At 30.7% G+C, this 22,519-nt stretch overlaps 1 protein-coding gene across 1 annotated transcript; it reads left to right on the forward strand.

Annotated features, from left to right (window-relative positions):
* The first annotated feature begins 1,376 nt into the window (after window positions 1–1,376).
* On the forward strand, window positions 1,377–19,438 carry LOC134692251 (soluble guanylate cyclase gcy-34-like). Its single transcript, XM_063552702.1, has 7 exons — window positions 1,377–2,025; window positions 11,901–12,175; window positions 12,630–13,062; window positions 13,993–14,160; window positions 17,176–17,274; window positions 18,813–18,904; window positions 19,352–19,438. The coding sequence occupies exons 1-7, from the start codon at window positions 1,377–1,379 to the stop codon at window positions 19,436–19,438; spliced, it is 1,803 nt and encodes a 600-aa protein (XP_063408772.1).
* Window positions 19,439–22,519: the final 3,081 nt, after the last annotated feature.

The raw sequence follows: 22,519 nt of genomic DNA on the forward strand, positions 1-22,519 counted from the left end.
CTTTTGCATACACTTTGGGCGATACATGCATTATGAAATCCCTAGTTCTGCATTGCAGTGCTTAAATACCATATAATTTATTTATTTTTAAAGATCTTAAAGTCAACTAAGATATCAAATTCTGAAAAAATGTATTATTAATAATTTATGATTGGTTGATATAATTATGTTTAACGGAAAGAATAGATTTGAAATAGAGTACTATATCATATTATCCCAAAAGGACAAAGTTCACGAAGTGCGTGGGCTATGCGACTGCCAAAAGAAGTGAAATGTTTATCTATCTTTAAAACGGATTAATTTCACCGTTTTATACGTAAGAAAATACCTCTATCGTTTATTGTGTTTTGCCAGTTGAAAAGGGTCTTTCTGATTTCAATCTTAATATCTGTTATTTTGTAGTTAAATCTTTTCTTGAGTTAGAATACTGGAAAGTAACTTTTAATATTTAGTACAATTTCTCTACTTTAGAATTATTACAATGTATTTTCCAGTACTTGATTTGTACTTAAAATATTGGTACAATAAAAATACCTAAAATGATCACAATATTCCATGTTTGAACATCATAACTTTAAGAGAATTGAAGTAGACAAACTTTTTCAAAATACTGAAAATGTAACCGAGCAATCAAAAATATGTAGTACTTAAATTTCAAGTACCAATCAAGTACTGTAAATTACAGGTACCTAAATATTACAATATTTCTTAAGTAACAAAGTAGTACTGAATATTAAAAGATTTCCAGTACTACATATTTATGGTACATAGAGAGTACCTATGCAAAAGTAGCTGTGAAGGACTTTGCCATATTCAAGTTTTCACTGTTAACATGTAACTCAACGTAACCAATTTAACTGCTTGCGTAAAACGTGGTCTTAAAAAAATAATGTAAACAAAAAATAAAAAGTTATTTCGATGATAATGAACTATCAAACGCTATAAACCTTATCTTTATCCATTTGAAACACAATACTTCCTAACAAAATATGCAATGCTTAAAAGGAATCGAGATAATTAACCATATTCCTACACCAGATACCTTACAGCAAATCAGGACTGTCATGAAATACTTTATAATCAATACAGTCCTTTAATCTTTTCTACATCAACTTAACTTTGCAGCACCAGATTGATGAAATTACAAGTAAGACAATGTTGATTTTGTGATACTGTTCGCGCAGATCAGAAAGGATAATAAAAAAATAGTAGACAATTTTATTCTTGAAAGATCTTAATTTTTTTCAATATGTTAGTCTTAGAGCAATGCATTACATATCGACAGTAGTATTTGCATTACGTTACAGATCTCAACTTTTACACAGCATAATTCGAAGATCAGTTTACGTACTTAGTATCTATATTGCAAAATAAATATGGATCAAACAGAATTATTTGTTCCATTTAAACGCTGTTGCAATTGCAATTCAAATCTTTCGACTGAACGTGGACAAAATATCATACTCGTCAAAATATTAGTATTAGCTATCATTCCTATCATTGTTTTAGTAATTCAAGGAGGGATAACTATTGCTGATGATAATAAACATGTGGTGACACAAAACAAAGTGGAAGCAGATATTCAGTTTAGTGTAGAAATTGGACTACTCGTCCACAATTTACAAGTTGAAAGGGGAATCACAACCATGTATGTTTCTTCAGGAAGAATGGATATTCTACCCGTTCTACAAAGCAAAAGAACAATGACAGATATTTCTTTAAACGCTCTTGGAAAATGGATATCAGTGTCTACCCCTGGATACTTCCGGTCAAAAAAGACCTTTTTCCAACGACTACGGGAATATAGAAATACTTTTAACAGCGTTAACAAGAGTTCAAGTGAAGTCATAAGATTTTACTCTTACGATAATGACGTCATATTAGATTGGTTAGGCTCTGTTATAACAGACGCTAAATATATAACTGGAACAAGCTGGCAACCGTTAGTTTCGTACCATATGATTTTGTTAAGCAAAGAACAAGCTGGGATGGAAAGAGCATTGGGTGGAGTATACTTTGCGAAAGGTAATGAGTTTACATCTTTCCCAAATCACGTTAAATACCTTAAATTAAAATGATAAAGTATTAATCTACAATGGAAAAACTTCAAGAGGTACCAACGTAGAAACAAATATATCAAATGAATGGGTAACAACTGTCATATTTCTGACTTGGTACTGACATTTTCTTATGTAGAAAATGGTGGATTGAACCTGGTTTTATAATTAGCCAAATCTCTCACGTGTTTGACAGTCTCATCATATTCCCTTATATTGACAACGATGCGTCAACAAAACAAACAGAAAGTTTTAGATAAAAATGTCAAAAATACAGCAGTCAACATTGTGTAAAATCTTAAATTACTATAAAAACAAATATGTTAAAAAGAAGCACAAAACGGCGTATAGACCAATACGGTTACACTCGTTCTAAAAATAACTGTACAGAAAATTTACTTCTATAAACACGTCACAGGACAGTGAATAACAACCCTATAATAAACCCTAAATGAACACAAATGCTATGATATCGTTCTGCCCGAGAGAAGAAAAAACCGACTATTTACTTGAGTTATCGATGTTACATGTATGTGGACTTTTACAAAATAGGGACAAAAACGTTATGCTTAAACGAAATATTAAACAGAAGAGACCAAATAACACAGAAATTTACAACTAAGATTACCGTACGGCCTTCAACAATGAGCAAAGCCCATACCGCATAGTCGGCTATACAAGATGAGCACATTCGATCAAATCATAGTGAGTTCGAAGGACAACATCATAAATTGTTCCTTTATCTTACATTTATACAGGAAAATTAACCACTGTTGAATAGTAATAGCATTAGACACAATATTTCGCAAACAAAAATAAAAGTTGCTTTATTTCTTTGATCTTCAAAATGTATTCAATTTTATTGGCAAAAATCAAATTGACTTCACGATTAAATTTGTAGCAGAATTTACTACTAGATATTCGCACAGTTGAGGTTTTAAATTACAAATCCCTTCATTAATTGTCAGTGTTCATTGTTTTCAGGCACGTTCATGTTTTTGTTTTTGCATTTTTGCATTTTGTCTGCCTGAACCTCCGGCCATGGTTGGTTCAATATTTGTTTTAAAATTTCGGTTTATTAACAAGTTTCAGAGATAAGTGTGACATCAGTTAACCAGAACATATTTGAGTAAAAACCCATTGGCGGCCTTTTAAAAAACAATCGGTTTGGTAGCGTTGTTGTTTCTTGGAACATTTTCAGTTTTATTGTGATAACAACTCTTTAAATTCTAAAGTAACTTTATGTTACCTACTGTATAATGCGATAAGAAGAGTTTTTAAGATGACATCATATCATCATGAACTGAAGATCTTTTCATATGACATTTCGTCCCTCTTTTTTAACATGTTTCAATCAAATACAAATCAGCTAATATCAGTTTAAGCATTCATCATATAGCAACAAAACTATTTCAATTACAAAGTAACATATAGGCAGATGAGTTGAAGAATAAAGGAAACAGTAGTATATCGCTGTTCAAATTCATAAATCCATGGACAAAAAACAAAATCGGGGTAACAAACTTAAACAGAGGGAAACGCTTTAAATTTAAAGGAACAACGACACAACACTAAAATGTAACACACACAGAAACGGACCAAGCATCAGACAAAATCCCACGATAATTACAAATATAACATCGAAACCAAATACATGAATTTTGGATAGACAAGTGTCGTGACACGTCTTATCGCAGTGTGAATTTACACTAAAAAATAAGAGAAAACAAAAGACGCAACGTTAAAATGTAACACACACAGAAACGAACAATAATATAACAATGGCCATATTCCTGACTTGTTACAGGACATTTTTAAAGGAAAAAATGGTGGGTTGATCCTGGTTTTGTGGCATGCCAAACCTTGCACTGTAATGTCAATGTTACATATAACATTGGAATGCCAACATAACATTACAGGACTACAATACAAATCAATAGGAGAACGTATTACACAAAGAAACACATGATAAATAGATAACAAAAAGCATCAGGTTTAAAATTTAATACGGTCAAATTGCAATATTCCATGTTTCAACTCATTTATACTATCATTCCAAAGCGACCGTTGACATTTCAGATGCAGCTAGTTATTGAAAGTTAAAACATGCTTAAAACTTTAATGTTGCAATTGCCGTTTCTTAAATTTTTGAAATGCTTTTCCGAAGTGCGTATTACGTCATTTCCTGATCCTGATAAAGTGGATATGTGCCTCTCATTTTTAACATCTGGAGGCCCTTCATATGTTTCAAAAACAATAGTGAACCAGTGTTATCAGTGTTTATATTAAGACATAGCCTAGTCCAAAAGTGACTTTGAAAAGTTGATATCAATTTTAAAATGGTTGGGTTTACTATCCATCAATTAATAAGTTCAGATTAAATACATTACATCAAAGTATATGTCAATTAGACATGCATGATAACTGAATTGAAAGTTAATTCCATGTTTTTTAGATGATTAAAAACTGAAATAAAGTTGAATTAACCGAGCAGTCATTAAAACGCATGTTGTATGGAGTTTTGCATTAAATATGTACATTCGGTTTTAAGCTAATTTAAATGACTTTGTGTAAAATTACGGATTTACATGATAATTAAGAAGTACTAATCAACCATATGATGTTACAGTACATATAATAGATGCATTCTGTTATAACCTTTTCAAAAGTACAAGTATATAATATTTCTCAATTAAACAGGGTAATCTATAACAATTGAAATGCTAAGATTAATGCATTTTAACCAGTATTGTGACTGACCCAGCATTAAGTTGTGTATAATGCAGAGTTTTACAAATGTCAAATCAATTAACGTTGTATGCAGTATTGAGATCATATAGCTGCGTTTAAGATAAAACCTAAGCCATATTTATGACAATTATCATACAAGAACATACAACAGAACCTGATCATGATAATATTAGTAAGAAGGGAAGTTTGTATGATTAACATTGAGAGAATGTACATGTAGATATTAGCAATTAAGATATTATCGTGAAGAATTAATTCTTTATGCATACTGATTGCGAGTACAAACCTCTTTTATATTGCAAAACGTTATAGAATTACATGTTATACGAAGTTCTGCTTTATCAATGCTCTTGAAATTACTTGTTCTCTGTTTTGCTTTTCTTCCGAGCAATAAAGATAAGTCTTTTGTTAACGAAACGCACGTTTGGAGAACAAAATTGTTATACGTAAAATTGAGAAAGGAAATGGGGAATGTGTCAAAGCGAACACAACCCGACCATAGAGCAGACAACAGCCGAACGCCACCATTGGGTGTTCAATAAATCGAGAATTCCCGCACCCGTAGGTGTTCTTCAGCTGGCCCCTAAAAAATGTAAACTAGTATAGTGATAATGTATGTCATACTAAACACCAAATTATACACAAGAAACTTAAATAAAAAATCAGACAAGACTAACAAAGGCCAGAGCCTCCTGACTTGGGACAGGCGCAAAATTGCGGCGGGGTTAAACATGTTTATGAGTTCTCAACCCTTTACCTATTCTCTAGCCAATGTAGAAAAGAAAACGCATAACAATACGCACATTAAAATTCAGTTCAAGAGAAGTCCGAGTCCGATGTCAAAAGATGTAACAAAAGAAAAAATAAATAAAATGACAATAATACATAAATAACAGCAGTTAACTGACATGCCAGCTCCAGACCTAAATTGAACTGGTTGAAAGATTATGTCTTCATCATAATTATGAATATCAGGCACAATCCCTCCCGTTAGTGGTTTAGTATCATACTATCATAAAATATATGAGAAGAACATAACCCGTGTCATGCCAACAACGGTATCTATGATAATTTCCTTTACAGGGATTCATAACGGATATAATTCTTAAAAACAAGTTATATTACTCTTATGTATGCCTTAATGATGCCCCACAAGGCACTGCCTGTTGTCTCTGTCGATTTTACACAATATACTGTTTTTGTAGTAGTTATATTTATAATGATTTTATAATCGAAAGTATTTACAGATGTTGTCTCTTTTGCTTTCACCAAGTCAGGAAAATGACAGATGGTATTCATTTGTTTGATGTGTTTGAGCTTTTGATTTCAAAATTTTGTTCAGTTCTTTTTTTTTATGTTTTGCTTTTTAAGTCCATGTGCTTTTTCATTTCTTCACTTTCTCAAAGTATGTTAACCATTAGTATTTTTCGTTGAATTACACTTTAAAAGTTTACATTAACGTCAGCATGGAAATACATTGTACTTATTATTGGCCTGTCACGTTATAATCTCGGTCTGTAATTTACGTTGACTAATTGATGTATTTTGATTGTGCGTGTTCACATTCCATTATACAATCTGATATATGACCAAATTTGAAAATGAATACATTGCTGTAATATTAAAAGCAGATGTGATCACAACTAAACGTAATATCACAATTGCTATAGTTATATACATCTAATTTTTTGTCTGAAATGAATCGTATAATCGTAGTACGTTCATCACACTGCATTAAAAGAAATAGTCTGGCGGAAAGGTATCAAATTAAACCGGGGAAGACATACGGTTGATGTTGGTTCAATCGTCCGATTATCGGAAACTTGAATTTTTTTGAATAAATGAGTAGAATACGTCTACATCCCCTGCAGTTATAAAATGGATTTCTTTTTTTTTTTGAGAATTATGCAATACTTTAAGACATACGAGAACAATTAAGAGTTAGAGTATGATATAGTTTATCAACGGATAACATGTAGTTTACCAACAAGGAGCCGACACTATCTATGACATTTAATAGATGTCTCTTTCAAAAATGTTTGTGTTATGCGTTCTAACATATTCAAGCAAGCAGTTCACATGCATTCTTCTAAGGAAAAGAAAACTCGATGATTTCAAAAACGAAGATCCTAATTTTGTTCAAGCACATTATAAATTCTGCAATCTAAAGGTTAAGATTTATATAAACAATTTGCCTGTATATCTAGCAATGACTTATATTACATAATTACAAGGTCATCATGTTTCTGATTTACTAGTTTTATAGTTATATTTATTTAAGTGATGCTTGTTTGCATTGACATTGACAATCCCAGATGCTTTTGATCCTTTTATTGATAAATTGTGCATGATAGACGGATTTATCACAAACGATAAAACAAAAACAGTTGTGAAACATATATGATCAATTCCTCATTTTATTTCACATATGATTCCATGGAAAACGAACATTCGCAGAGGCATATGAAAAATGTTTCTTTTCGTTTTAGATAATCGCATAGTATTATAACGTAACTGTTGGTGCTGCGCTTGAACTGCTCAAACCAGTGATTGATCGCACATTTAATAAATTGTAAAAGAGAAAAACACTGCAGTATCATGAGTATTGATCTTAAGAATATAAATAACAAAAAATCATGATGTATAAGTCAACATCAAAGATCATGTCACTTTACTTGACAAGATCGTTTCAATCTTTAAAAAAGTTCAAGGTTAAAAGAAACATCACCATACTTAGTAAATAAAAATCTTTGACCGAATTAAAACATTTCTTTCAGCAGAATCACTACCAAACATATGAATTACTTATACCAAGTCAGGAATAATACAGTTTTTATTAGATAGTTTGTTTCTATTTGTGTTGGCCTTTTTTTGTTGCACTCCGGTGTTCCAGTACTAGAGGATCCTTTGTTTTTTTCGCTTATAGTTGATATGTTTCGATTGGTTTTGGTTTGTAACCTGATTTTTGTTAATCGATTTATTACTTTTGAACACTGGTATACTACTGTTACCTTAATTTACGAGCCTATCCGATAGTAGTAGTAATGGAAGTAATAGCAGTACCAGTAGTAGTAGTAATAGTACAATGTAGTAGTAGAAGTACAATGTAGTAATAGTAGTAGTTGTAATAGTAGTGGTAGAACTAGTAGTAATAAAAGTAGAAGTAGTAGTAAAAGCAGTTGTAGTAGTACTTGTAGAAATAGTAGTAGTAGTAGTACAATGTAGTAGTAATAGTAGTAGTAGTAGTAGTAGTAGTAGTAGAAGTAGTAGTACAATGTAGTAGTAATAGTAGTAGAAATAGTAGTAGAAACAGTAGTAGTAGTACTTGTAGTTATAGTAGAAGTAGTACAATGTAGTAGTAATAGTAGTAGTAGTAGTAGTAGTAGTAGTAGTAGTAGTAGTAGTAGTAGTAGTAGTAAAAGTAGAAGTAGTAGTAGTAGTAAAAGTAAAAGTAGTAGTAGACGCCGTAGTAGTAGTAGTATTAGTAGTATTAGAAGAAGTAGTAGTAGTAGTAGTAGTAGTAGTAGTAATAGTATAACTAATAGTAATACTAAAAGTATTAGTAGTAGTAGTAGACATTTGCAGAAACTAGGTCTACACCTAGGATTACACCTTAGACTTACGATTACACTTAAAAAAAACAAAGGGTCATCTCAAAATAAAAAAACAAAACAAATAAAGATACATAGTAAAATGATTTTTTTTATTATGTAAATAAATCTTTACGGCGGCAAACGAAGGCAGCGCATATGGTCACAACAGATGTTAATCGCTGTCTTGGAAGTCTCCACAAAGTCCCAATAACTTTATTAATTTTTAATTCTCCGATTGCGTGTTCAACCTTACCTCTATAGTGGGTTATCAGTCTATTTAATTTTCTACATTTTCTCTGCATATTCCTGGGTTTTCTAACAATTTGCTGTCTAGTATAAGCTGTCAGTACTGGATGTCTGCTAGGATAAATTTTGTCGCCCAGCAGAAATAGCTCATCCGGGAAAGGTAATTGTTGTCCAATATTTCGCATCAACATATATAGCTGAGCATCGTTTTGATGTCCAAGAAATACACATTCCATAACATATACTGCCTTCGTTCGATATAACAACTTGTGTATGAATGCAGTGATATTGTTTGTGTCCCGAATAACATTGTTCCTGTGGTTCTGTTATCGGCCTATAAATTTCAGTTGAAGTTCCGTCAGTAGCCCCTACTGCAAACGGAAGTTTTCCCCACCCACCTTGTAAGTCCTGCCATTCATCCAAAGAAGTCTAAAATTGGTTGTGTTTTTTTTTTCGTATACTTTTGAATATTTATTAAAAGAGAAAACGTAAATTAAGACTACTAAACAAACTGTTTTCTCGATTGAGATAAAGTTAGATTATAAAAAATTACCGAAAGGGAAATGAAAAACCACGCACAAAATATTATATATACATGTACATGTAGTTCTTAAACAACAACTTGTTGATTCTCATTCTCCTCAAATAAAAATCTCAGTTGTCAGATCATTTTATGAAATGATGTTTGTTAATTTTTTCATATAAAGATATATGAAGATGTAGTATCAGCGCCAATGAGTCAACTCCCTATTATAATAGCAATTTATAAAAGTAATGTTCGGCCTTCAACATATACATGCTTAAGAGTGGCATACTTAAACTATAGTTTAACACAACTACCAATATTACAGGGGCGGATCCAACCATTATTTAAAAAAGGGGGGTCCAACTACATGTCCCGATTCAAATACATTGATCGTCCGAAAAAAGGGGATGGTTCAACCTCCAGACCCCCCCTTTCTCTGGATCGGCGCCTGTATTAAATATGTTAATTATGGATACATGTTTTTCTTGAAAACTCAATTGTTCAACTTTTAAAATCATCATAAAAGAGATAGCATTTGTTTTGAACGATAGTTTGTATTTACACTTTGAGACGACCAAAGTTTGAATGTTACCTGTAAGTGTAATCGTAATCCTAATCGTATGTGTATGCGAGTTTTCGCAAATGTCTAGTAGTAGTAGTAGTATAACTAGTAGTAGTAGTAGAATGTAGTAGCAGTTGTTGTAGTTGTAGTAGTAGTACTAGTAGTAGTAGTAGAAGTAGAAGTAGAAGTAGAAGAAGTAGTTGTAGTAATAATAGTAGTAGTAGTAGTAGTAGTAGAAGAAGTAGTAGAAGTTGTTTTGTAGAAGTAGTAGTAGTACTACTAGTAGTAGTAGTATAAGAGGTGTCTGTAATGCATGAAGCAGTAGTATAGACCATCTTTATTTATTCGCTTTACATTTGGCGTTTTTTGGGCCTTTCATAATTTGCTAAGCTGACTGGGTTTATTTCATTGTAAATGGGAGCACGGTGACTGAAAGTTACTAACTTCTACCTAATATGTTCTCTGTAAGATATTCGTCGCGTTGCCGATCATGTCATAGTAGCACCAGATTTTATTAAGCTTAACATTATAAACAAATGCAAAATTATATAAATAAAAATATACAGCCAATTGGTGCATTTGTTTACAATTATTTGTTTTATTCCTGTGACAGCCTAGTGAACAAATATAGTTGTTGATATTTTAACCGATTTTCTATAAACTGTTTGTACTCGTGAAATGTAAGACACGCCTTTCTGGCCTTAATTGAAAACATAATCAGATTTCAACGATACATTATCTCTGGTAAAATTAGCAAAAAATACATAAGCCAATGTCAAATAAAAGCTCATTACATTCATAATCAGGTCATGTTAGTACATCAATCAAAATGGTTTATTTCTTGGTATAGCAAATACTGATAGTAAAGTCGTATAAAACAGCAGTTGTAGTGTTTTGATAGATGTGTCAAAAACAAAAATAAAGACAGTATAAAGTATATGTGAATTGTCCTCATGAGATGGATAACAATCATTGCACCGATCTCTATCACAGAACTACCCGTGATCCTCAAACCCCTACCCTCAAAATAAATAAAACCTGAACGGCCCCTATAGTTAGCTAAGACTGATTGATAGTTGTTGTTTTACTTCCGTGTCGTGAATCTTGATTATACTCTATGACGAAAGCAGAAGTCTCATTTTGACATGGAATGAAAACATTCAATCTTCGCCTATCAATGTCGGGGTCAAAGACACCTTTTTAACGCCTAACATCAAAGTTGACATAAATGAATGAAAAGATACCAGAGGAACATTCAAAAATTTTAATTTAAAATTACAAAATTTTAAAATAAACAATTCGCATCGCATGTACGACTTTGCATCCATATTGCGTGTCTATATAACCCGATATTAACATACATGAATATCTGAACACAAGGAATGTACGTCCAATTGAATTTGTCTAGGTCATTATGGAGTTCAAAAGTATATTCATCATATGTTTTTTTATCTTATCGTAGCTATAATGACATTTTAAAACAAAGTATACGTAATTACATGATTTTGTACATTATTCATGAATTTGTTTACGTAATCACGCTTTTCCATTCACCTGAACATATGTACAAAACATCTGTATACGCTTCTTTGACGTTTGAATCATAGATTGCAATAATGCCATATATTACATTACATTTTTATACGACTTATAATGGATACAATAGGACAGTGCATCAACCGCGAAACACTTGTTATATATAATATATATTTTGACCAAGGATCTTTCTTACATTCAACCTTAATTGGTATCTCAGATTTGCCCTTATTTACACCTATGAAGTTTTTTGATGGAATCAGTACGATATTATGTCATATGATCACAGAATGATCAGGATGTATGTACAAAGGTATCTGTATGCATTTAGTAAAAATAAACTTCTTTTTAAATTTCCCTACATTGTCTGATACCATTAAGTTAAGTTATATATAATGTAAATAAATGCTAAAACCTTTTCTGTATATATCTAAATAAACTAGTCATAGATATCAGGACTAAATTTTATATATACGCCAGACGCGCGTTTCGTATAAAAAAGACTCATCAGTGACGCTTGAATCCAAAAAGGTTAAAACAAAAGCCAAATAAAGTACAAAGTTGAAGAGCATTGACATCTTCTAGCTACATGTATAGACATCATAACTAATTATAAAAAATATTTGCAGGTAGTGTTGCATTACCTGAACTTTTGTGGTATAAAGAAAAAGCAACACTTGGTGCAAGCTATTTAGAAAGAAGTATGCAATATTCTACCACAGTAAAACAACAAATAAATAGTCGTTATACCTCAAGTGAACTAGAATCAGTTATCAACATCATGAGGTCAGACGTATTGGCTAATAATTCTACTCATGGATCTGTTGAAACCAGTATCTCATGGTTTAATAACATCACTAGTTATATTGATTTGCTGAAAGAAATACAAGATATCTTATCGCAGGTAGATAATATTATGGAGTTTTTATGTGTCGTTTTAATGAAAGACATTACTTTTAAAGAAAAAAATCATGAAAGGGGGAACTAGACGTGAAGACTTTCAGCATTTATTCATTTGTATTTTCATGATTTGTTATCAAAAAAGAGAAAAAGATTATATACCTAATGAATATTCAAATCGTTAGTAAAAAAATCATGACAATTTTATGGAAAACATTAAAAAAAAAGAATCAAAAGTAAAACAATGGTATATCAAACTCAAGAAAGAACTCAAAAGACTGACAAAACAAACCCCAAACAAAGATGTAGAAATCTTTGTTTTTTTCGGATGGGTAAGCATATCCAGCTCCATCCGTGCCCCTCGTTAAGTCACAAATGTTACAACAAAGCCGATGATTAGTCTTACTCACGGAGTTACATTGGAGGCTTACATACAATGGTATTTTTTTTTATTTCAGGAAATAATAGTAATGCTGGAAGACTACGTCACGTCATTAAAAACAAATCTAATTGTAAATGTGATAAAAATGGTCTGTGCGATATTATTGTTTCCGATAACTGTGATCCTCGTATACAGACTCACAAACAAACTTCAACAATTCGCAAATTCACTAAAAAACAAAACATACGACCTTGAGAAGGAACGTAGACGTTCAGAACAATTGTTGTATCAGCTGCTTCCTATATCGATAGCCAGAAGAATGATGAAAAAGATGGCGATAATTCCTGAACATTATGATTCTGTGTCAGTTTATTTTTCTGATATTGTTGGTTTCACTGACATATGTTCAAAAAGTTCTCCAATGCAGGTTATCTATATGTTAAACTTATTATATATTATGATTGACGCCAAACTCGAGGCCTTCGACGTCTATAAAGTAGAAACTATAGGTATGTATACAAACACATGTAGAATCCCGTTATGAGATATCAGTTTCACAAATGATAACGGATATGTTCGTTACAGCGTAACTACAATCCCGTCCACTTTTCACGAATGTAACCTACGACTACAGTTATAAATGGGTTTGTTATGAAATGGGCAACACAACGGATGCCACCCTTTCTAGCACTTTATATCACCCCGAAGTTTGGTAAAATTCCTGTTGTTAAGTGTTTAGTTTTCTTTGTTGTGTTTTGTGCGCTATTGTTTGTTTGTTAGTCTTTTTTCTTTTAAAGCTATAGCGTCGTAAGTTTATTTTCTGATTTCGAATGTTCCTCTTGAACATGTATATTAACTCATCATAGATACACGGATTGAAATTTATATTGACGACAGATGCACATTTTTTGTCAACAAAATAATTATCAGTGACGCTCGAATCAAATAATGTTAAAAAGGCAAAAATAAGTACAAAGTTAAAGAGCATTAAGTACTAACAATTCCTAAAGTTTGACCAAATACAGATAAGGTAATCTATTCCTTAGGTAGAAAAGCCTTAGTATTTACTGTAAAATACAGGTACTTAAATATTACAATAATTTTTAAGTAACACAATAGTACTGAAAATTAAAAGTAGATTTTACAGTACTACAGATATGTGATACATAAATAGTACATAAATAGTACCTATGCAAAAGAAGCTGTGTACCCAATCAGCAGAACCGTCACTCTTAATATTTTTGCGAATTTGTGTGTGGTCATTGCAGACTTTGTCGGTGTTCCTAGTTAATTGACGTCTTTAAAACTTGAAAATGTGCCTAATGATAATTTAGTCATTTTTGCAGCCGATGTAATGAAAGAAATATCTTGTAGTTTTCTTATCAACTAATTTCCGGATTAGTTTCAGTCATATGTATTGTACAGTTAATTTGTTCAAGGCGATGCCTACATGGTTGCTTCAGGTCTACCGGTCGCTGCTAAGAACAGAACAAAACATGCAACAGAAGTAGCATCAATGTCATTAGAAATAATGAGAACAGTCAGTGAAGCTAAAGTTCCTCATATTCCACAGGAAAAATGGAAAGTTCGAATAGGAATCAATTCAGGTACTAATTTTATCACCATAATATTAAAGTAATAATGATAATAATAATGATAATGATAATAATAATAATAATAATAATAATAATAATAATAATAATAATAATAATAATTATTATAATTATTATAATAATAAAAATGATGATAATGATGATAATAATAATAATTATTATAATAATGATAATAATAATAATAATGATTATAATAAGAATAATGATTCAAATAATAATAATAATAAAAATTAAGATAATGATAATAATATAAGTTACACCGTGTGCAATTGTCATAATACAAGAGTTTATCGGGTCAATCAAATTCTTTTAGATGAGGCTCGAAAAATACTGTATTAGGACAAACGAACACTGTGTAACGAATACATTCTGATTTTGTTATATTACATATTATTATATTCAAATGCAATATTAGGACAATATTAACCAAATATATTTGAGTAAATTAATCTATAGCTGTACAAAAATAAAAATAGTTTGACTTTAAAGCAACTCATTTTTTTATTAGGTAAATGGTATAAGGGAGATAAATCCAAAAATTGATGAACTGAAATTTATTAGGACAGTATCTGCCAATAAAACGGCAAGAAATTACTCTAAATCAGGATAAGAATATTTATTAGAGAATAATAATAATAATAATAATAATAATAATAATAATAATAATAATAATAATAATAATAAAAATAATAATAATAATAATAATAATAATAATAATAATAATAATAATAACAATAATAATAATAATATGATAATAATAATAATAATAATAATAATAATAATAATAATAATAATAATAATAATAATGATAATAATAATAATTAAAATAATAATAATAATAATAATAATAATAATAATAATAATAATAATAATAATAATAATAATAATAATAATAATAATAATAATAATAATAATAACAATAATAATAATAATAATAATAATAATAATTATTATTCCATATTGATAAAATATTAATAATAATAATTATTATTATTATTATTCCATATTGATAAAATATTAGTAGGTTTTTCTATATGAATGGGATTTTGAATAAATTAGCAGATGCACCTCCGGAAAAAGGATATCCACCGCGCAAAACGTCGCGTGTATAATTTTGGTAAAAAACGTTTGATGTACAATTGGTTTTGGTAAATATTTTCCATTACAATAATTTCTCTCGGAATATGGAATAAAACATTTACTGTCTTTTGTTTCGGTAAATATGTGGTTTTATTGACTTTAGAAAAAAATGATATCCACTTCGGCCGTTAGCCTCAGTGAATATCAGTTTTTCAAAAGTCAATAAAACCACAAATTAACCTCACTAAAAGACAGTAATTGTATATTATTCCATATTGGTATTACTTTAGAAGGTTTCTCTATATGCATTGGGTTTTAAATAAAAAAAGCATATTCACCTGAGAAAATGTTATTCACTGCGCTTAACGTCACACGCTTTTTCATGCAACGTTATGGTTAAATGTTCCATGTAAAATTTGTTTTGATATATGTTTGTCATTAAAGACATTTACTTCTCTTGGAATATGGAATCAAACAATAACTGTTTTTTGTTTTGGTAAATATGGGGGTTAATTGACCTTTGAAAAACTGATAATCACTTAGGCCGTCGGCGAATTTAATGCTTTAAAAATTAGTATTTTCCCTCAACTTGATAGATTCCTTTTTTCCCATGTCTTGAATATTTCATCATTTTCTCTATTTCACAATTCCAATTCAATTTTTTGCATTCATCTTTATCATGTCCAAAAAACACTCCTAATTCTTTAATGGGTTTATCTACGCAATGAATCCCCGAAATTTTATCTTTACATGATTTCAATTTCCTTATACATAATCCTTCTGTTTTATTTCTATTTTCCAATAGTCCTGAAAATGAGCCATCCTTTCAATTATATTCATTGCAGATATTACATTGTTTTTATCTTTACAAAATAATTATGTGTCATCTGCTAGTTGTGAGTTTAATGCTGTGACTTTTACTTCGTTGCTATTCCTCAACTTTAGAGCCATAACTTCAACAGGCAAAATCAAACAATAATGCTGATAAAGGACAGCCTTGTCAGATTCCCCGTGAATTTTTGAAATTTTCTGATACCCATCCATTGTTCATAACACATGTTGGAGCATTTGTATACATGGGTTTAACCCACTTAATGAATAATTCGTTAAACCCAAAATGGTTCAAAGTTCCAAGAATAAAATCCCATTCTAAAAAATCAAAAGCTTTTGTAAAATCCCTAACACCAATGCTCCCTCTATTTTGTATGTTTTGAGTAGTCTATTACATCTTGAATTTGTCTCAGATTAAACCCAATGAATCTGTTTTTAACATATCCGGTTTGATCCTCATTTATAATTTTTAGAAGGACTCTTTTTAATTGTTGCGAAAGAAAATATGACAAAATTTAAAAATCTATATTAAGAAGTGATATTGAACGATAGTTTTCTAAAAGTAATGGATCAACCTTTGAAATATCAAAGTTAATTTACTAGTACGTTGTGAAGTCCATCAAGACCTGGAAATTTATTTAATTTCCTTTAAAAGATACCATACGTGCATCCCTCCACTGCTATTTTCCCTCCGCATAGTAGTTTGTCATTTTTATCAACAGTATTTTCTAAATTTGTATCGCTGATATTCTGTTAAATCTTTTTTTTTTACTTTTTTTGTTATACAAGTTTTCATAATAATCTTTTATTTTGTTTAAAAGTTTCTTTTGATCTGAAATAATTTTCCATTATCTCCCATTAGCTTCCTTATAGGTTTTTGAACTTGTCTTTTTTTTTCTTACCCAAGGAAGTAAGAATTATTTTTTTCACCAAACTCGAACAATTTTTCAATCAAGTATAGAAAATAATTGAGTTTTTAAAAAAATATAGAAAAGAGTTTAATTGCAAAAAGATATAGCAAAGATAATAATGGTCTAAAGAGTAAGAAATATCTCGAGCTAATAACACACGTATAATATTTTTTTATTAATGATATAGGTCCTGTTGTAGCTGGGGTAGTAGGTACTAAGATGCCTCGTTACTGTTTGTTTGGTGACACTGTCAATGTAGCATCGAGAATGGAATCGTCTGGAAAACGTGAGAATGAACATATTTAACGAAACTGTTTACCGTGATCGAAACATAGCTATATCTACTAATAATTTGTACAAAGCAATCAAAATGGTATAGAATAAAAACATGTATTTGGTTAAATTTCAAAATCACAACTTCAATGTTATAAAAAAAAAATAGGAGACATTGCATGATTGACAATGTGAATACCATACAACTAGTGAATATAACATGAATTTAAGCAATTATGTTTTAGCCACCAGGAGCAAAATGAAAACCGTATAAAAAACTTTAAAAGAAATCGTGAGAACAAAATGTGAATCAAATCAAACGAAAAAAAAAACCCAACAGCTTGATTCAAAACACAGCATTACACGAATAAATTATACAACTAACGGCCACAAATGACAACCGCTGATTTACATGCTTCTTTGTTGGGACAGTCATATAAATAATGAGGATGGTTTATCGTATGCGTGCGCACTAAACCATCTTGTGGCAATCAAATAACAAAACAAAACAAGAGCAAACTACATGTAGAATACCCACAAGCTTATGCAAATACTGTTATATATTGGACAATACAATACGAAAAAATAATATTAAAAGGTTAAGTTTGAAAAAGAAGTAAGACCGTTATTCCTTAGATTGCATGAATTGATATTGATATTTATAGGAGAAAGAAATGATTCATATTGGATATTTTTGTTAATACGTATTATCTAATTTTTTCTTACTTCAGAATAATATTTTAAGCGTTTAAATCATATATCTACTGTTTTACTTTATTGAACCTTTTTGAAATCTACTTTTGAATTTTGTATGAAAATTGAAATTTTAATATTCTGCCAATAGTTGAGCCGTTGTTAGCAAACATGTATTTGTTAGTTTATTTATAATTATAATCCATGTGTAGATGTCTAAGCACTATGACTAGTAAAAAAGTAAGCAGGTGGAAAGTTTCGTCTCCAATTGTATCACCAGCCCAGTAGTCATCACGTTGGTGTTGACATGAATATCAATTATATGGTCATTTTATATTTCCTGTTTACAAAATTATTATTTTTTCGAAATACTAAGGACTTATCACAGGCATAAATATATTTCTTATTCGTACATTGTATTTTGCAAAACATTTTGAAATTTTTTGTCAATATTGCTTTCAAACTTTGTACTTGTATGGCTTTATAACTATTTTGATCTGAGCGTCAATGGTGAGTCTTATGTAGAAGAAACTCGCGTTTGGCGTATTGAATTATAAGCTTGGTACCTTTGATAACTTTTAGTATGTATTTTAACAAAGTGTGTAAGAAACGTAATTTTCCCCGACAGAGAATTGTGAAATATTAATCTTTAAAAAAAATACACAACAATTTAAAAAGTAGCTCAATTACTATCGCCAATTTATTTAGAAAAAAAACCCAGAAAGTAAGTGGCCACAGTCAGACAACAAGCAAAAACAACAAAATAACAGTAACATTATCTGAACATATTTAGTTACTTTGATATCTTTTTTATTTGTGTAATCATCAAATATATAAATGAACTTGGTTATGATTCAGCTGGTATGATTCAGATATCGTCTGCTACAAAAGAAGCTTTAGAAGCATATCCTGAATTTGTCATTAGGGAAAGAGGTGACATGAACATAAAGGTATAACGTGTTGGCTACCGTAAGTTACAAATATTCTTTGTTTCTGTTTTATATATTGCCTTTTAGTGAGTAAACGGACATTATATCTCGCATTAGGAAGTGTCACATTCTTGTAAATCTTGTACTTTTTTTTCTATTTGATCGGGTTTTACTGTATGCTCAAATATATATTGAAATTAAAAATAAATATATTTATTCATCTTATGAAATAACTGTTTGTGATTCGATTTTGTGACTACTCTTTGATTTAATGCTTACTACATCCACAAAAAGACAGATTACAACAACGAGATAGAGGAAACAAAGGAAAACTGAAATCTTATTTGTCGAATATTTACCTAGAACATTATAAAAACTGCAAAAAAAGACAACTGCCTACATTCAAACTAAAAACTAAGCATTACAAGCCCACAGAAATGTTTTATGCAAATAATTTTATGTTTACAGGGAAAGGGTCAAATGAAGACTTTCTGGCTGATAGGACATAATAATGGCTACACAGTTTCCACGCCTCATTTATTCCTAACGGAATAATCTGTTCAGGACACAGTAATACAGAGTCTCATACCCACAGTTACACGGAATAAAACACTCCAGGATGACAAAGAAGTGGGTGAACAGTTTTAATGTCTCGTTTTTTCATCATGGAATACAGCACTTAAAAACAGACTATAGGAAGCAGAGTTACAGCACCACAGTCATTCTTCACGGAATTAAAGACATATTATGGGGAAAACAGTGTCAATGCTTCAGTCATTTATCACGGAAAACAGCATTTTATGATACAATATTGATTACTGAGTTTAAATGCCATTGCGATTCCTCAATGACTAAAGCCATTTATGATTTTATATTGTTCACTTAGTTTCAACTCCAACATTATTTCAAACAGGATATATATTGAGGACACATTCATGTGTACAATATAGAGCTTTTCAACGCCACAATGCTTGCTCACTAGATAAAACACTTCAGGACACAGAAGAGCGATTGCAGGGTTTCAATTGTTACACAATAGTCACAGTGCAAAAGATCATTTATATAAACACAGAAATAAACTCATCATAGACAATGATAGTTACCAGATCTACTAAAGACTCATCAGTGACGCTCGAATCCAAAAAAGTTTAAAATGCCAAAAAAAGTACGAAGTTGAAGAGCATTGAGAACCATAATTTTTTTGGACCTTTTTGCATGTTAGGTCAGTTTGATTGATCCCACTTCGTTATACATATAATGGAATAGGGTGTAACTGTATACAATTGAGAGGCTTTATAGTAAGCTATAAAAACCAGGTTTATTCCACCATTTCAAACATAAGAAAATCCCTTTACCAAGTCAGGATGTATGACAGTTTTAATCCATTTCTAATGCTCATAACACTTCTACATTATTTATACCTCATTTGATTTTACTTTTTTTTTGTAAATGTTAGGGTTTAAAATTCAAAAGGAAGATAGATAAAGAAAAGTGATTTGAAGGCATAATTTTTATTAAGCATAATCTTAATAATTCTTTATAATAAAACTAATGGGGTGATATCGAAAACTCAGGTATAATAATTTTTCAGTAATACATAGATTTATTTCGTTAAAATGTAATAAATTGCTTTATTTTACTTGTTTGATGCTTGTCTTTTACTTTAGCTATCTGCTTTGTCGATATGCCTTTTTATGTTTCTTTGTAATATATATGACGTGGCTCTGTACGTCCCGCTGTTGTGTTATTATAGTATGATAAAATTGTGTATTCTTGTCTTAATTCTTTTCTTGTATGCTTGGTCTGTATGCCGTTTTGTGCTTTGTTACATCTTTGTATGGATTTTTTAGTGATTATGATTATAGCATTGTTGACTATTGTATTTTTCTGAAATTTTTACCTATTATGTCTGTTTATTTTGTTCACGCATCGTAGTCAATCTAAGCGAATTTGAAGGGACTGTCATATAAGTGAGAGCTAGGTTCAGCTAGCTATAAAACCAGGTTCAATCCGCTATTTTCTACATAAGAAAATGCCTGTATAAAGTCAGGAATATGACAGTTGTTAACCGTTCGTGTGATGTGTGTGAGCTTTTGATTTCCTTGGAGTTCAGTATTTTGGTGATTTTCCTTCTTACATACACGAGCAAATCGAAAAAGTTGAGATATATAAACAATGATAAACACAATAAGATGGTAACAAGTGATCGTCAATATCTAAAAATTGATATTAAGAAAGTGAATTACAAAAATTAAATTTCATCTCTTTTATCACACATTTTTGTATAACGCTTCCCGTTAATGATTTAGATATCAGAATCTAGAAAAGGACAGTATTCCTTGTTGTTATCATCTTTATTTAAGATAAGTTCAACAGGATAATTCTCTTAATGTACATACTGAGTCAATATATCGTTATTTTATCTAACGGTTTCGTTTTATTTTTGTATCAGATGTTCTATCGATGAATCTATGCATATTTTTGTCATATATTGTAACTCATAACAATACATAAACAGGTCCTCAATAAGTTGGGCACAGTTAATTTTCAATGGAATTCCGATAACTTGACGATAGACGGTATTTCCAAACAAAATTCCACAAATGTTATGTAGTTAACTTTCAAGAGCAGTTATAGTATCAAATCAGATTCAATTGACATAGTCATTTTTATTTTTTGTTACTTAAATATGTAGGACTTTAAAGTTCGATGGTACTCTTAAGTACGATGGTCACGCTAAAGTTCGATGGTTTACGCTAAAGTGTGATGGTGTCAGACGCTAAAGTGCAATGGTTGTTTATATTTTTAAATGCGATCAGATGACACGCTAAAGTGCGATGGTATGCCACGCCAAAGTGCGATGGTATATGACACGCTAAAGTGCGATGATATATGGGACGCTAAAGTGCGATGGTATATGACACGCTAAAGTGCGATGATATATGACACGCTAAAGGACGTTGGTTGACACGCCAAAGTGCGATGGTGTAACGGGAATGGTGTTCAGGCAATGTCTTTTGTTTTTTCCTGTGTTAATATTAGTTTTGGTATATATTGTTTACAATTTATGCCGTTGTTTTTTCTCTTTTGAATTGTTGTAAACGAGTTATTGTGTGGGTTATAAAACAAGCTATTCGACTAGAGTCGATACTCCACGCCTTGCCTCATAAGTTATTACACGTGTGCACAGCAATAGCAACATTTTGTGTTTGGTGAATAATTGTTTCATCGACATCTTCTTATTTGTTTTTTTGTTTGTTTAATGATTTTTTTTCTGTATCAATCAGTCCGTTATTTTTTCTCGTATCAATTGTTTTGCAATGGTCGACCTTTCAACCTTTAGTCATAAAACTACTATTTCTCTGCTGGGTTAGCCATACGATAAACTAAAGCTTCCAGTCTTAGATCGAGACTTGTCTCATCGGCAATCATATGATGATACTTCACAACTTCTTGGTATGTCACTATCCTGTTGACGAATATCCATCACTTTCACAGACAATATTCACATGACAATACATATTGTACAAAAATATTCAGGTTATAGAATAACTCAATTAGAAAGTTAAAAAGTAGCTTTGATATCAAGCAAGTTCGATTAAAAACATAGAAGAAGTTTCTAAATTAAACTTGGAC

Source organism: Mytilus trossulus, chromosome 12 (genome assembly GCF_036588685.1).
Source record: "Mytilus trossulus isolate FHL-02 chromosome 12, PNRI_Mtr1.1.1.hap1, whole genome shotgun sequence".
In the NCBI taxonomy this organism is placed as follows: Eukaryota; Metazoa; Mollusca; class Bivalvia; order Mytilida; family Mytilidae; genus Mytilus; species Mytilus trossulus.